Source organism: Nipponia nippon, unplaced genomic scaffold (assembly GCF_047370975.1).
Source record: "Nipponia nippon isolate SJK-2023a ecotype South Korea unplaced genomic scaffold, ASM4737097v1 scaffold_1, whole genome shotgun sequence".
In the NCBI taxonomy this organism is placed as follows: domain Eukaryota; kingdom Metazoa; phylum Chordata; class Aves; order Pelecaniformes; family Threskiornithidae; genus Nipponia; species Nipponia nippon.
Genome location: NW_028262290.1, coordinates 80,045,885 through 80,063,690, shown reverse-complemented (window position 1 = coordinate 80,063,690; position 17,806 = coordinate 80,045,885). Strand labels below are relative to the sequence as shown.

General features: G+C 39.4%; 1 protein-coding gene across 4 annotated transcripts in view; it reads left to right on the top strand.

Moving 5' to 3' along the window:
* Positions 1-17,806, top strand: part of CTNND2 (catenin delta 2) — a 690,230-nt gene that overhangs the window by 113,138 nt on the left and 559,286 nt on the right. For all 4 annotated transcript variants that reach the window (XM_087760877.1, XM_087760884.1, XM_087760869.1 and 1 more), the window contains exon 2: positions 12,622-12,755. In XM_087760877.1, the coding sequence (XP_087617003.1) occupies positions 12,622-12,755 (134 nt within the window). The remainder of the gene's footprint in view (positions 1-12,621; positions 12,756-17,806) is intronic.

The window sequence follows — 17,806 nt, the reverse complement described above, 5'->3', positions numbered from 1 at the left end:
TTTCTTCAGCACACAAAAACTGTTCTGTTCTTTGGAGCAGGTGGTTGACTATATTTCACCTGCTTTTGCCACAGTAAAGAGCTGGTTAACATTTACTGGCTTATGCTAACAGCTATCCTGTCTAGACATAACTCATGCTAACTGCTACAGAGGGTGAAGAAAAACTAAAGGGTGTTCTTCATTTTTTGTGGCCATGAAGTATGTTCGGGGAGCTTACTGTACTGCAGCCATTCTTTGTGGAGATGCTTTAGAGTCTCAAAATATTGTAAAGAGTTTATGAAGCCAAAACCCAAAATAATGGATGCTAAAAATTCCTGTGGATAAATGTAAAATGATGCACTTATGGAGAAGCAGTACAACATCCCAACTTCACCCATAAAATGATGGATTCTGAGCCCATTTTACCACACAGGAATTGGAGGTGGGATGTGGTGCTTTTTGTGGGCTTGGGTTGTATTCATAAGCCTATACCAAAAGGAGCGAGGAGATGAGCAGCCACAGTTCCCATTAGGTGTACGGCTCAGGACTCTGCCCATCCACCACACGGCTTTGCCAATATCACACCAGCAGAATACTGTATGTGGAGAGAGAGAAAAGCACGGCAGTCACCCTGTCTGCAGACATACCTCAGCTCCTCAGGAAAATGCTACGGAAATGTTCGATTGTCACGCTCATCTCGGGCTGGGGGAGGTGGATCCAGCCATTTAAAAGTGCAGACATCCTTCACGCGCCATTTAAGGCACACAGCCATGAAAGGAGTCCCAGAGTGACTGCTGCATCGGTTCCCTAGTGCAGCCCTAACCACTAGACATCTTTTGTGTCTTTGAAGGTTAGTCTGGAGATACACTGTGTGCAGTGTTGAATGGGGCTTGGAAGTACGCATTCTGCTGTCTGGCTCTAATAAAAGTGAGACGTGAGGCAAAGAGGATCTGTGCAATTCAGTATGATATATATAAGTAAGCTCCTTAACTGTAGGAATTAGTGAGGAAGTAGATTAGTCCTGAGATTACACCAATACCAGAACTGTCTATCCTACTTCAGGTTCAGAGCCATGGGAAACATTAAGAGTAGTCAGCATGAATCAGCCTGCAATTTAAATTTAAAGTAGTAGTAATAAACAGTCTATTTCGGCACAGAACCTTAGTGGATTACTTGCCTCAGACTGAAAGGGCTGTGCTTTAGCCTTGCCATTTCTGTTCTTTGTAATGAACGTGCGTCCTCAGGCGTTGCTGCCGTTGACCCCGTGTCTTGCACTATAAACTGTTTTTCTCTTATTACTCTTGGTGGTGTTGGGGGGGAATAATGTAGTCATGGTGTGTGGTGGGTTGACCCTGGCCAGCAGCTAAGCCCCCACCCACTTGCTTGTTAACCCCCCACAGCAGGATGGGGGAGAGAATGGGACAGGCAAAAGTGAGGGGAAAAAAACCCTAGTGGGTCAAGATAAGGACAATTTAATAAATGAAAGGAAAAAAAAAAAGTAACAAGTGGTGCAAAAGCACTCACTCACCACCAGCAGACCGATGCCCAGCCAGTCCCCAGGCAACAGCTACTTTGGAGAAACGGCCCCCCAGTTTTATTGCTGGGCATGACGTTATGTGGTATGGAGTATCGCTTTGGTCAGTTGGGGTCAGCTGTCCCAGCTGTGTCCCCTCCCAACCTCCCTGGGGGGCAGAGTGAGAAATAGAGAAGGCCTCGATGCTGTGCAAGCACTGTTCAGCAGTAGCTGAAACGCTGTTTTGGTCACAAATCTGAACTACAGCACCACCATAGGATCTTCTATAAAGAAAATTAACTCCATCCCAGCCAGACCCAGAACATGACGTCACTTAAATTTTCAAGTCACTCCCAGTCAATAAATGACCAATGAAAGAAAAAAAAAAAAAATACAAAGGAACACCCCATATTATGTTAGAATCACCTGCTCTGATGGTATCTAGGTCATGTCATGCAAGATTTTAAGAATTCACCGTAGGAGTGTTGCTGGCTTTTGTTTGTAGATATGCATTTTGCTCTGTATGTTTGAGGATATTGGCATTGTCGCTGAAATAAGAACTCCCATTCCCTTGGTAACACCAGCAAACAATATTCTCTTATTGGATTCCATGAATGGAACAATTTTGCTTGATTTATGAATAGACTTTTCAGCAAAACTGAAATCAATTATTGTAAATCTTCATACTGAGATCTCTGAAATATTGGCAGGAGCATGAATTTTTATGTTGGTTTCTCTTTGTGATCATGTTGCTGACTCGAGCTGTGAAATATTTTCGTAAGAATTTTAGGAGGTTGCTCAGTTATCAGACAGTGCATGGTTAGGGTAAATTCTTACAGATTAGGTAGGTGCTTTCAGTACCAATGAAGTAGGAACATGTTTCAAGCCAGCATGTGGTTTCTCTGTCCTGATTAATCACTTAGTCTGTTGCTATAATATATTGACAGAGAAGGGGGCTGGGGGCAGTTAACTGACACTGCCGTCTTCGTGGTTTGGGTCTCATCTTTAAATCTTCATGCACCCAGCATTGGTGCTGACTCAAGTTTGAGAGAAAAAAGCAAGGGATGTACAATCAGGCCATCTTTCTCTTGCCTTTTTTTCAAAGCCCTTTGGGCCAAATGCTGTAGCTTTTCTCTCATAAGCACTTCTTCTGAGTTACCCTGCTAAAATCATGGGGAACTTTAGGAATTCTTTTGTTTGATTTTTTTAAGGAGAAAGGCTGTATAGTAATTCAAAGTACTTGAAATTTCAGCTATTATAGAAAAAAGCAAAACTGCCTTGTTTTATGATATATTACTTGAGCAAAACAGTACTTAGCATGATCATATTGAACTAAAAATGTTTGGAAGTGTTGCAGATGGCTTAAGCTCTAGGCAAGACTTTAGGTTTCATGCAGCTTCCAGCATTCTGACACTGGTTAATGTAGACAGTGATTGGAAAATATTTGATGCGGCCTGCAGAGACCTCGTATTGGCTACTGTGTGCATAAGATCCTTCATTTTGCTTCCTCTTTGGAGAACAGGAAAATAGGGAAGTTTTAATCAGACTCAGGGCAGGAGTAGAGACTCCCTGAGGAAGAAACTTTTTTCCTGTTGAGCTGTAGTCTTTGGATTGTTTCAGCAAACGCCTTTTTGAGTCAGGCATCTGTGGAAGAGAAGGGAAAAGAAAGTTTCATATACTCTGATTGTGTATATGCCAACATTTATGGTTTCCGTTTTAGGTATTACATATTTATCTGTAGGACTTCAGGGTAGGATAAGTCAAGGAAAGTGTTGGGGCACATTTGCCAGTATAGCTTCTCTTCAGTCAAGTTTTAGAATATGGTCGTCTTTATCTTTTACTGCGACAAGTTCTTTTATATCTTCTATCATGCTTTTGCAAAGCGCAGGAAAATAAAAAGGGACATGTTGTTATGGTTTACTGAACCCAAACTTACTTTATTTAAAACTTAAAACCAGAGGATTCTTTTTTTATCCATTTAGAGGTCCTAAATACCTAAATAGTATTGTTAAAATAACTGGGAATGCAACAGTTCAAGTCACAGAAGAAGACAAGAGGGAGCTTGCGTGTCTTAGTGAACAGGCAAGTGGATGAGTCTACAGACAAAGAACAATCCCAGAAAGAAAATGGAGCCCTTGCTCTTTGGAAAGCCCCTGTGATGGATTAGCTAGAATAAGAAGAGCGCTGACTTGATCCCTCATATCCCTGACCCCTAATTGAGCTTAAGCTTTTGCAAAGGTCTTTAAGATATGTCTCCTTTAACTAATCTGTTTTCCCATCTAGTAATTTAAACATAGGAGATACATGCTTTAGGATGTTGTGGTAACTACTTAGGCAATCAGAAGAAATTTTCCTCTTTGAGGTATTTGGCAGGGTCTGGCAGATTTTCTTATCTTCCCGTTGACTCAAGAGATTATCAACCTATTTTTAAGAATATTTACCCAGCCACAAATTGTACCAGACTGTCAGCAAAGATAGGACAGTAAAGGAACGCTGCAGTTTCAATGGTTGTGTGTGCAGGAGAAGGGAGGGCCCATCTTTACAGGCTTCCTACCCTGTTTCACTGTTGCACAGCTGAAGGATTCAGCTTCGTTGCAGAAACGTTTAATGCAACATTAGTAGATATGCGTCCTGCTGCCTAGAGCCAATGCTGTCTCAGCCTTCAGTCACCTCCATAGTTTGACATTACCGAAGGAACGCGATAGGTCATCTTTCTGCTGACGCCGATTATTTGCGTGTCTAAATTCTCAAGCACTGCCAATTTCTACTTCTTCCAGTTGGGATTTTGTTCCAAAAACCTCCTGTAAACATCTTGGTTAGTCTAATAGTTGTATGTATGTGATAATGTTTGAATTGGCTGTGCAATATGTAATAATGAAAATTATTATTTTGGGGTATTTTTTTCCTCTATACCTGCACCAAATATGACTTGTGATACAGGTAATGATTTTCAAGAACTGCCAGGGCTATTGTATTCTATAGTGTTCTGGCTCCTAACTTACACCCACTGATTTCTTAACTTATCAGAATGACTCGGTGAGCGCCATGAAAGCTGGTGGTTTTCATGTTCATAGATACAGTGTCAATCCTATTTCTTTTTTTTGCTTACCACAGTTGTTAGAAGCTAGTGTGATGGAGCTGTTTACAACTGTAGGCTTTCAAATAACAACTGTTGTTCATGTATGCAGGGAGAAGTAGAGGTTCCCTATGGCAATCATTCAATTATTATATTGAAAAACACTGGAATATTTTATGTATTTATTTTTAAATTAAAAACAGCTAGAAACAGGATCAGCATTAGTCCTTGCTTCTGCAATCTCGATGCGAGTTACTAAAATTATAAACAGTAGATTTAAGTGTAGCCATAAACATGCAGTTTTAGGTTAAAAAAAAAAAAGTATTCAAGTATTTTAATTATACAGTAAGTTGCCATAATTTTGAAACAAGAGCAAAAAAGTAAGACCAACTTTAATAGGAAGAACAGAAATGCATATTATTAAATGGTACTCATACTGTAACCTCTATACAGCATATCTAAGGTAGAGAAAAGGAAGCAAAAAATATTTCTGATGCATAATTGCATATTGGATTATTTTAAATGATCTGTTCTTATCCAAGAGTACTTCAGTATCATTCATGGTTCTCCAGATTAGCTCAGCAACAAGCCAAATTTGATTGCTGTGCAGTAAGACAGCATGACTACACTTTTATAATGAATGCTCTCGCTGATTAATGGTTCATTGTAGAGGGAAAACCCACTGGGGAGCACATATTCCTTACCGCAATATCTTTGTAATTAAAGAAACATATTTGGATTTTCTGATTCCACTGATTTGATGCAGTTGCCAGTGTAGTGGATAACTTGGCTTTTACCATAGATTTCCAGATATTGTGGAGCTGTTTTTTTTTTTTTTTTTTGTTTGGTTTGGTTTGTTTAACCTATCTACACCCCATGAAAGGGTGATGTAACTTTAGACTATGTAAACAGCATTAACAGTGACCTTTAAATGAATATCAATCTTATATTTAAAAATGAAAGTCTGTCCCTTTAAGCAATATTCCTTTTTCTTTAAGCATAGGTTATAAAAGAACTTATTAAAACAATGCAGTTTAAGTTGGAAAAGGAATGAAATGCTCAGTTTACAGTTGATGCTGCTGCTTTTTCAGTTCTAGGTTTTTTTTCAGTGTTCTACATGGATTCAGTGAATGAAGCATAGTATTTCTGATGAGGAGGAGGAGAATAAGGGCATTGAAAGGCAGATGCAGGCATCACAAAAATTTGTTTAGAAACAGCTTTTTCATTAGAGTTCTGTGAATTTTACTTAGTGATAGTTTAGGGACTTTTATGTATTAACACAGGGTACCTTTTGTGCTGGAATGGAAATGTGTGCCTTTCCATCAAGAAGGTGCCTTAACAACAGAAGGTACAAATATCTGTATCTGAACTGCAAGAGCCATAGCTTGAGTTCAGAGAGAAGTGGGGTTAACTATTTTTTACTTATCTTCTGACTCAAGAACCAACCCCCTGACCCTCTCTGTCCTGTTTATCTTAGGAATAATGCTTCTAGTAGGACTCAGGTCAGATTATAAGATTTTGATAAGTAGTTGCATGACAAAAGTGATTTTTAACATTCTTTTCCAAAGAAATAAGATTTCTGTCGTGGCTTTCTCAATGATGTTAAATATTTTTTAATTCTGTCCACTGATTTTATGCAAATTTTACAAAGTGATAAAGGCCAAAAAGTTTAAAAACAAAACCAACAACAAAAAAGCAAAACAACAATTTTTGTTGAAATCAGTTGCTATACTGAATGAAATGGATGCCTGGCAGTTGGTGATGGATTATGGAACTATAGTAGGAAGATAGCAAAGAATAAAGAATTATTGCTGAAGTTATTTTGATGGGGAGTTAAAGTAACCAGTGAACCCAGGTAAGCCTTTGGGTTTCTTTTGATTCAGTTACTCACTGAGCAGTGTTTGCCCATCTGTATTCCAGACAATAAACTGGAATTCAGTTATATAGTTTGGCTTTTATTATGTCTCTCATACTGGTTTTCCATATCTATATAGATTGTTGTTGTTTTTCTTCTGTTTCTTATTTTGTCCAATCAATTTTTTTAAATACTTCCACCACTGTACTTAATAGTGATCTAACACGAATCTTAATCTGATGAGTTTTCATATGGCTTTCATTGGCTTATGAGATGGTGACCATGGTAGCTGTCAGCTGTAGATTATGGTCGTACAGTGGACACAACCGTAGATTGTATCTATCTATCCAGGAATCTAGGTTGTCACAAGATAGCAAAACAAAAACCCAAGCCATTTCTGTTGTCTACCTTTCTTGTTGAAGTCAAAACCAGCTTGTGGGGTGTGGTGGGTTGACCTGCTCTGGCTGCCAGGTGCCCACCCAGCTGCTCACTCTCTGCCCCTCCTCAACTGGACGGGGAAGAAAGTAAGATGGAAGAGCTCCTGGGTCGAGATAAAGACAGGGACATCACTGACCAGTTATTGTCATAGGCAAGGCAGACTAGACTTGGGGAAAATTCACTTAATTTATTGTCATTTAAAATAGAGTTGTACGGTGAGAAAAAAAAGAGAAAACATAAAACACCATCCCCGCCTCTCCTTTTTTCCCAGGCTCAGCTTCACCCCTTCACTCCACTGCCTCCTCCTCCTCCCGAGTGGCGCAGGGGGATGGGGAATGGGGGGCTGCGGTCAGCTCATAGCAGCTCCTCCCTGCCGCTCCTCCCTCCCCACACCTTCCCCTGCCCCAGCCCGGGGCCTTCCCAAGGGCTGCAGGGAAACACCTGCCCCAGCGGGGTCCCTCCCGGGGCCGCAGGGGAATCTCTGCCGGGGCGCCTGGAACCCCTCCTCCCGCTCCCCCCTCGGGGCTCGCAGGGCTGTTTCTCACCCTGCTGCCCTCAGCCCCGGCTGCCGGGCAGCGTTTCGCCCTTCCTCACCCAGGCTTTCCCCGAGGCGCCCGCCCGTGGCTGAGGGGCTCAGCTGGGCCCTGCGCTGGGGCCGTTGGAGCCGGCGGGAACCGGCTGTGTCCGGCGCGGGGCAGCCCCGGCCGCCCCTCGCAGGGGCCGCCCTTGCAGGCCCCCATGGCCAACACCTGGGCATCTGCACCCGGTAGGTGAGGAAAGGATGGTTTTGCTTGGATTTATAGGGTTGGGTTTTTTTCATTGAAGTGAGGTTTTTTAAGGTACTCTTAGAAAGACGACGACAACAACAACAACAAAAAGGGTCAAACTCCAGATAGAACTTTGCCAGCGCTGTGGAGTACGGGAAGCCATGAATTATTTATGTCTGACTTCCCAGTGTGTTCCCAAAAGGCTGGTAGTATTTTTCCTGTTCATCTATCTATGATGGGCTAAGATTTTAATTTTACTCTCTCAGGAGTGCGTATATGCTCTGACTTACACAATCTCATTTGTATTTTTGTGACACTGATAGGAAATATTGTTGCTGTTGTGGAAATTAAATGCAGCGGGTTTAATTTGTGGTGTAGTTACTCAGCTACGGGGCACTCTGTTAAGCTGCTTAATTTTTGTTTTTCTTCTCATACTTGCTCTAATTTTTCCTTTTGTTTTTAGTGCCAAGTTCCCATGAGTGTGGGATAAAAGGCTATCAGCCAGCTTGTTTTATGAGGACAAATGAAAAGATTTGGGGTAGCTTTTCTAGAGAGGAGACGTGAGAGCAGAAGGAAAGGTACAGTGGTCGTCATCATGTGGGATAATGCTTTTTTGAAGAAGACTGATGCAATAGTTCTGGGTTTTTGTGTCCATGCTGGATAGTACAGGGAATACTGAGCTTAAATATACTCAACGCTAAAGCAAGTTTTCTACGGGAAGGCTGGTGGAGCCCTGAAACAGAGGAGGTGGCCATGGGAGGCTGCAGCGAGGGAAGCTGTGAAGGACTGGTTAAGCGTAGTAAATATCCAGAATGACTTAGTGGAAAAATCTGCCTTGTCTAGAGATTTGGTGGTGGTCTAGGGGCTTGGAGGCCTATTTCAGCCTTTTTTTCTGTAATTTTACAGTACTGGCAGTTTTAAGTCCCATTAAAACCTTAGAATGTCTGATTTCTTATAGTGAAGACTGAGCTAAATGAAAAGGTATACCTACTCTAAGCAGATGGACTACTGCAAATGTGGGCCTTTGTTATGTTGGTGTTTGCTGTTGAAACACTGTTGCTGATTCATGTATGATTTTTTTTTTAATATAAGTACCTTTGGTACAGTGGCTTCTCTGTTGCTTGTGAAAACTCATTCTGTGTTTCCTTTCTATATGGTATTTCTTCTATGAATTTATGTAATGAAAAAATGTGAAAATATAGAATATTAACAGCTCAGCTGGATAACATCATGCTGTAGATTCAATGGTACTAGCTTACTAAGTGCAATTGGCTGCAATCTTTCCTCCTTGAACAACTGTAGTCATAAACTGAACTAATGAGGTAGATGTTAGAAATTATATTCTCTGTCCAGAAGAAATATTTTAATAGGTGCAAAACCCACTAGTTTTAATGTCAGGGACATTTCTTGTGATTTCTCTGTTTCTAGAGGAAGAGGACATGCAGCGTGCCTTTTCTTTTTTCTTTTTTTTTGTTTTCCTCTTTTGAGATCTATATTAAAAAAAAAAAAACAAATCCTGGAGACGTGCAGTGGTTGTAGAATATTAGCTTCTCTTCTGTCTGGATTTTGAGCCTCTTTGAAGCAAGTACAATTTATTGCAGCAGTTGGTTGTGTAATCAGATTTTTTTTCCCCCCCGTATAAACTGATACTTGCAAAATTATAGATTACTAAACCAGTTTTTAAGTGTTCTTTGGTGGAAACAAAGTATTTACAGAAACATACAGCCTAAAAATTAAAATTTACAGAAGTTGAATACAGTCCCAAAACAAGTTCCGAATAGCAGCCAGCAGTTGCTGCCTGTATCACAGAAACTGGTGTTTTATCAGTAGCATCTTTTTGGTCACTGAGCGATTTCCCATTGACTGTGCGGCCCTGCTGTCCCTCTCAAATACACAATAAATATTTTGGAGTGTTTGTTTGTGCTAGAGCAAGCATTTTGTGTAGCAGATAAATTTTTTCCAGCAGCTCAGGCAGCCACATTTCCCCCCATCTTCCTGAAAACCTAGAAGCAACAGAAACCTACCATGCCTCAGTGGGCCTCATTTAGATTTGCTCTTAGGCAGTGTCACAGGCCAAAACCAGTCTTTGAGTCAGGGAATTCTACTTAGATATATTGCCAATTAAAATAAGCTTTAAGTTACTGATTTTGGTATTGAGAAATAAAGAAGACAACCAATTAAATGAACACGGAGAGAAGACACCTCTCCCTGTCATGGTGTCGCATCCCCTCGTTACATGCTAGACTTGGTCCTTTCTGTGATGGGTGAGGCCCTCTGACATAGGTCGGCCCTGCAGCATCCCCCACCCCCAAACACGCAAGCTACCAAAACCCTGACACTTTTACCCAATACAGAGAGGTGCAATGTGGAAATGAGGGTCTCCTTGACTGCAGCCAGAGGCCTTCCAGGTGGTGTTTGTGTCTTCCCAGTCACCGTGTGCTGTGGTAGGGAGCTGGGGATGGGGGGAGCAGGTAAGTTCTCTTAATTTTCCAGGTGAAGAGGAAAATTTAAATGGACCTCAGTTGGCAGTTACTTGCAGAGATGGGAGCAGTTCTTGACTCCTGGTCTTGTTTAGTTTGCGGGCCTTTACCTCCTCGAGCTAGTGTTTATGGAAAGGCCGATTCAGCAGAGTCTCCCTGCCAGGGGTCAGGCAGCCCTGGAGGAGCATGAGGAGCTAAGCAGACAAAGGGGCTTTTTCCAGGAAGCTTCTTTGCAAATGCAGAGAAAGCAGTCCTGCAGCAGGGGACCTGCTCTCAGCCAATGTGTCTGAAACTATTTAGCAGGTGCCTTGTTCACAGCTCTGGTGTTTCTTCCCAACGCGGTGCCGTCTTGGGGAGGCAGCTCTTTGTGCCTTGTGCTGTTCTAGCTCCACGTGTCTCCCTGGTGAGCCGCCCCAACCGGGAAGCGTGGCTCCCCACCGCCCAGAGGGAGTGTCTGCAAGGGCGGTAGGACCGCTTCACGTGTCCTTACTCACGTTCCTGAATCCTGTGGTCTCTTTTGTTCCTGTGCACAATTTTCAGCTGGACTTTACAGGCTATAGGGTTGATAGCAAGGCGCGTTCCGCTCCAGTGTTTTCTGCAAATACAGCTCTACAAAATGAACTATTAGGCCATTTGTATTTTTTCAGGTAAATTGCAATACCAAAAAGAAAATTACTTTGCTTTCTATTATGATAGTGCAATTAATAATTTAGTAAAAAAGGAAAATAATTACATTATTTGAAAGTAAGATAATAGAGTAAGCATGTATATGTATGTGTGTGTGTCTTTTCTGTGGTACTTTACAAAAGGGTAGCAACTTTAATTGTATGCCACAAACTAGGTAACTTGTCATAATAGAAGCCGGTTCCTTTGTTTCACAAAATGAGAAGATATAATTCAAAAGTCTTTTTAGACTGATGTATTGGAATCATATAGAAGTTTTGTACAGAATACTTGTGACAGAAGGAGAAAGGTGTATCATCTGAGTTTTTAAAGATGAACTTCAAATAGTGCATGTATCTGAAGCAAGGACATTACCAGAGCCAAAGATTCATTATTTACCACTTCCAGTGATTTGCTTACAAAAAGCAAGCTGTATGACAATATGTAGCTTCTTTAATTAAAATGATATATAATCTCATGCTTCAGTATATAAACTAATCTATCCTGCAATTTAGGGAGACTTCTGTTACGAGAAATAACTGACTTTTTTATGAGTAATCTGTATTTTCATGTTTTTGTCTTGCATATGTATGCCAGTGTCTTGAGCTTCAGGAAGCTTTTGGAAAAGGCTGCCCAGCTGGGCACTCATTGAGTGTTCTTGGGCAGCACTGCGGCTTCAGAGCCAAAGCTTTATAGAATGTCATCTCCCCTTCTTTTAGAGCCCTGTTTTCCATGGCAAACTGGTGCAGGGATGCTTGCTCTGTGTATTGAATTTTATATTTGCTTTTACCAACTACCCTTTTACACTCTTTTCAGACTTCTTATTTCTCTCAGAAAAGGTTCTGTTTTATAAAAACATGGGCTTTGAAAAGCAGAATGGAGCCAAGGCAGGAGCTTTGCCATTGATGCGAATGGCAAGCGCCATGCACGTGTGACCCCTCTGATGACATCCCTCTGAATATCCCCACTGCTCTTCAGGAGGGCTGTCCAGCTGGCAGCCTGTGGGCCAGTCCTCTTCCACAGAACAGTTCTGGCCAGCTCCCACATGAACGTGAGCTTACCCTAACTCACCTGTGCGTAACCATGCAAGCTGCCTCTCTCCTCCTTTACTCCTGGAATGTGCCACAATGTGCCTGCAGAGATGTGCCTGTTGTGACATTTAAACAGGGATGCTACACTGTAGCTTAGCCTTCAGAAACATAAATCTTTCCATAGTTGCCACCACCGTTTTTCTCTCTCAAATAGAACACTAGAAATTCCTTGAAGTGCTAAGAATCTTTGCTTTTTGTAACAAGTCTCAAAAATGCCATAACAACTAGTGCGCTGTTTTCCTCAAAAATACTGTGATAAAAATGTTGTCAAAATCACCTTCTAGACTAGAAGAAAGGCGAAGTTAGTTACCTAGGCTTAAAATATACCTATTAAATAATCATGCACGTTAGAAAGTCAACACTAGATGTTTTATATTTCTCTCATGTATCATTTGTTGGTTTTCTGTTTGCAAAGCATTTCATGATTCATTACTTTCATGATATTGTAATTTCATGTTGGATGCTGCCACTGGAATACTAGACAAAAATCACAGCTGTAAATCATTTGAATCCTCTCCAAATGTACTGTGGTGAATATTTTGGAGTAAGACTGGGAGATCATTTAATATTTTGTTTTATAATTAATTTAGAACTAGTTTTAGTATTAAATAAGTGATATGTTAATTCTATATTACAGAACAGAAGCATGTTCTACAATTTTTTTCCTTAAATTAGTATTATTCTTATATGCGTATGATTTCTGGTATGTATAAGGTTTCTAATAACAAAATCATTGTTTTGTTTTTCCATAAACTGCAGAAACTATGCCTGTTCCAGACCAGCCCTCGTCTTCTGACAAGACAAGTTCCCTTAGTCCTGTGTTGAACACATCCAATGGTGATGGCTCTGAAACTGAGACAACTTCTGCCATTCTAGCTTCAGTTAAAGAACAGGTATGCAAGTTCTGTGTCTGCAGGCTAGAAAATCGTAATATAATTCAGTCGTTTTTTTACAAAGGTTTCATAGGTGGTATCTGAATAATTTCATTCACAAATGCATATTGGCAAAGAATGTGAAATATTTCTTTGTGTCTTAGTATACTTCCATGTGCTGTCCTACAATAAATTTAATATAATTTAATTGAATTGTTCATTTTTTTCTCCACTTTCACTCTTTACTGTGAATGGTGGTTTTCAGAGCTCTCTCCTTTTCTTGTTGACGTTGTGCATGTGGAGTTACAGGATATAGGCATGGCATATAAGAACTACAGACAAATGAGTAGTTATGGAGAAGATGTGTTATCCTAGACTTTTTAGTTAAAAGGAATTGTAAGAATCCTAGGATTTTAAAATTTAACATATACATTTTTTTTTTTATTTGTGTAAAACTTGATGTGAGATTATTTTAGGGCAAAATCGGGTAGAGACAGAGGCTTTCAGCCTAGGATGGTTAAAACCAAAAGTGGTAGAAACTTTTGAAAGAAAGGTCTTCAGTGTGATTCTCTGCTTGATTCTAATAAGACAAGTTTGGACATTTTAATGTAAATTTTTGTGGGCTGAGTGTCTTTGAGATTTTGCCTTAGTGCCTCTTTGTACATCAGGAGATGGTTAATATTCCAGTTCATGAAGACACCTGGTCTCCGTCACTACCTCATTTGGCTCAACAGCTGCAACAGGTATCCCAAAGAGAGACATTAAAAGATAGCTGCTTTTAGTCAGCTTTCTCATTGCTGAAGGAGTCTAAATTGGTTCTCCAATTATAAAGTGGTGATGTTTCCCTGCCTAAGACATTCACTGCTTCTTTAGTAAAATTAATGCATGAATTTGGCTTATGATACCTAACACCACTGGAGTAACAGCTGTTGAGTCATAGCGCTTTTATAAAAATTGTGACCTTGCTCTTCATTTTTTCTTCTTGATATGTACCGGTTCTCTCTCTTCGGTGTTAAAGGTTAGTCATATTTTCTGGTTCTGAAAAGAGGAGTGCAAGAAAGAAAGGCTGTAACATAGAGTTTTGTCTTAAGATTTATGGCACATTGTTGTATTGGAATTACCTATGGTTTAGATGTTTATACGCGTATTCTCTTCCAGGACAATAGTGTTACTTGGGCATGTACCAGTGTTTCATCCTGTGTTACTGTATTATTTTGAAGAAAAATACCTGCCTTAACTTTTTATTCTCTGATGCTGAAAAAATATACAGGGAAGTTACATAGGTGGAAGATATGTTGCATCTGCCTGTTAGAATGTGAAACGCAGTACTGAATAGTGAGTTGTTCTCTGTTGTTGGGTTTTGTGATGATATTGCTAGTTTATACTCGGTCATGTATTTTGCAACTCCCATCCCCATAAATCAGTGAATAGAGTACTAGAGGGAATTGGAGCTGAATCCACTAGGTGAAAAGGATTTTCAGTGGTAAAATATTAGCAGAGTTATTTCTGATTCCTGTGAACCATAGCAAAAAGGAGCCTGTAATAAAGGAGTTCTGCCTTCTCTTATTACCAAGAACAAGCTAGCCAGCTAACCTAAGGTACTGCTGACTAACAAGATAATCTCTTGAATTATTGTGGTACAGGGTACCAAAATTTCACAGGTGTTCTGTTAAGTAAACTTCTTTCTTGACAGGTGATCTCTAGTCAGACCTGTCTTGAAGCTGGAAGACTGTACTAATCTCAAAAATGAGACTGTTGTTTTTTGTTTAATCTGAATGCATTCCTCAGAGTCTATGGTGACTTCAGTAAATTTGGCTTAATGGCATACACTTGTCTTCAGCCACACTCACTACTGGGAAAGCCGTATAACTCCAATATTCTTTTTTTTTGTTTGGTTTGGTTTGGGTTTTTTTTTGTTTGTCTGTTTTTTTTATTATTATTTTTTTAATTTTTTTTTTATTTTGTAGTACAGATTTGAAAGGGAAAAAAAAAAAAAACCAAAAAAACCCCAAACCTGCTTTTGGGCTTTTTCTGTTCCCCACAATATTGTGTGTTTTGACAGACTTCCATTATTTCATGTTCTGTTGGAAGAATTCTAGGTAAGGCCACCATCCCGTGCTTCAGGCAGATGAAATGCATTATACTGATTCTGCATTTGGGGAGTAAATGAAGTAAGTTTCTACCTGACTGTTCAGATGGGTAGCCCTCTGCTTTTTAGAAGAAGGAATGAATTACTTTACTGCCTGGTATGTGATTTTGCATTATGTGCCCTTTGACTGTAGCTGAAAATATACCTAGAGTTTTAGAAATATGAACACAGACAATTATTCAAAAGTACTGTTAATAAAGAAAAAATTATTGAGTTCACAATTAAGGTATATTTTAATGAATCAAATATGTGCTGATGCTTAACTTTAAAAAGTTTCCCTTTTTTAATTCTCTTGGAACACTTGTGGCAACTTCATGTGTTACTTCTCATGAAATAACTAAAGTAGTGTCTGTGAGTGACTGCAACAGTGTGTGGGATTTATGGTATTGGTGACTGTAATAGGTGTTTGCAGTCTTTGAAGAGGGCAGGATATGTGAAGGCACAGAGAAGAAATCATAGATGTTATATTTATTTGCTCTACTTAAATTGTCTGTGTGAAACATAAATGATTTATTCAGAAAATCTGAAGCTTTGCTGTGCTTAGTTTGAAGAACACATGTCCCTGTGCTGTCCTGTTTTGAGGAACAGATTTGTTGGGTCTAAAAAATTTATTTGGTCTAAATAATTGTGCTTGATATGTCAAATATAAAGTGGCATTCAGGCTGGTCATGACTGGATCAGAAGATTTAGCCACATGCTTTTCAAGGTGAGGATTTCTGTTAAACTGGAAATTGAAGTTTGTATTTTGTTGTTGAGGAGTTAGGTTGATTTTAGGAAATTCAAATCCTGAGCTCCTTGCTTTAATGTATAAGCCATTTCATTTGTGTTTTTACCTCTGGACAAGCGTGCTGGATCACTTTTGGGTTTCGGACTTCTGAGATGTAATTGAGAAGAAGTGATGGATAAAAAATATGAATCCATTTTTTTCGCCTGCTGCTAACTTTTTTAAGGTCAGCAGGGACTGCTGGAGGGGAGGTCAGAATCATACACCGTATGTCTAAGAAATTGTGAGATGCCAGGCAGTGAACTTTGGCTTAGGTGTTTTCAAGCTGTCTTCATGAAGAGGAAGGGTTAATAACTTCTGTGAAAGTGAAAGCTGTTGCTTTTTTTGGGGGGGGGTTGGTTTGTTTGTTTTTAGACAGTCAGAATCAAGTTCTTTGAAGAGAAATCATCAAGTAGTGTTGAAACACTAGACAAATAGTTGTTTTCCATGGTGTATAAAATGTGGTAAATATCTGTGTGTGAAGGATTTTTTTGTTTCTTGTGATATACTGGCAAACACGTTTGGCCCAATGCTTCATAGGTTTTAGAAAACATGAAGCCATTTGTATTTCTGCTTTGTTATCTTCTTTTGTATCTGTAAATATGGGAAAAATTCTTCAACAAACAAAGCGAGATATTGGGACTCTATGATTTGTGAGAACGTATGTGATAGATACAACTATTTCTTCTGTAAAAAGCATGATATGTTTCTGATTGGAAATTTCCACCTGTGCAAGAGACTTCCGATCCCGCTTGGTGTTAAAAAATTCCTGGGAAGAGAGCTATTGATAATGCTGTTTTGAAGGTAGAAATAGCTGGTGGAGAACCTTTTGAGTAAATACGTAGTAAAGCTGATGCTTTTCCTGGAAGTCTCCAGACGTATGTGGTTCACAGTACTTTGGTTCTTGGCATACAGAAACTGCTCTCTGGGAAGCTGAGGAGGAATGTAGTGACAGTGACCTAGCAGAGGCTTGTTTTGGCAGACTTTTTAAATAAAAACACTTGGAGAACATGAGATAAAATAATTTCTTAAGAGTGAGATCCATCCTGAAGCACTGACAACTATATTCAACTCAGAAATAGTATCATACTTTTGTTTTAGTTTCTTTGTGACTCTAGATTCTTTTACCTTCTTAGTAGTAGCCTGTTTCACGGAACAGCTCTTTATCTTTCAGAAAACTTATGCAAAGAACAAGTTGTGTAATGTTTAATATTTCTTTTGAATCCTTTTTAAATCTACATATTTCAAATAAAGATACTTGTTTCTGGATGCCTGTCTTCATTTCTCCCTCTCTTCAGAAAAAGCTTAGGCTCTAAGACTTTTGGAGTGTTTCTCACACTGTTTAAATAAATGATAGATTAATACGTTCTTTAAATCATAGTGCTGATTCCAGAGAAAAACAGAAGTCTTTAGCTTTGAGGTGGTTGCTGATTTTTTTTTTCCTTTTTCTTTTTTTAAACAAGAATGGGAGTGTCATCTTTAAGGTTAAAAGCATCCCAGCTTTAAAAGACTTACATTTTTTTCTAAAGTAACTTCTGTTATTTTTAAATATTCACCAGTTTTCCCATTAGAAAGCTACTCGTTTGTCAAGAAGTTGTGGTTAAAATGAGACTAAAAAACACATACAGGGTAATAATGACTAAGTGTTGTACTGCGTGTCAGTATTAAACAAGGATAATAGACATGACTTAAGTGAACTTGTATGTTAGGTGTTAGTACTCTTTGGAAACAGCGTTATGTATGTCATGCACATCTTATGTATGTATATGTAAGTAAAACTGCAGGTAGAAATGGCTGTAGAAGTTCAAAGATTTAATTTCTTTTCTTGGCTTTGCCAGATTGTTTTTCCTATGTCTTTATATCACGATTGAAGTTTTAGAACAAAATCACGTATCTAGATGGATGTTTCAATTCAGACTATTAGTAATATTTTAACGCCAGAAGAGACTTGTGAAATCATCTAGTCTCATCAGCAGGTCGCGGTACTTCATACAGTCATGCAAGTATTGGGCCCCAGGTCTGATCACAGAATTACTTTTGCAGCTGTTTTCCCTAATATAATGCATGCCGTATTGTAATACATGATATTCACCAAAATAAAATGTCATTCTTGCCTTATAGGAACTAGTAATTACTCTATTAACCTTAAGTATTCTGTAG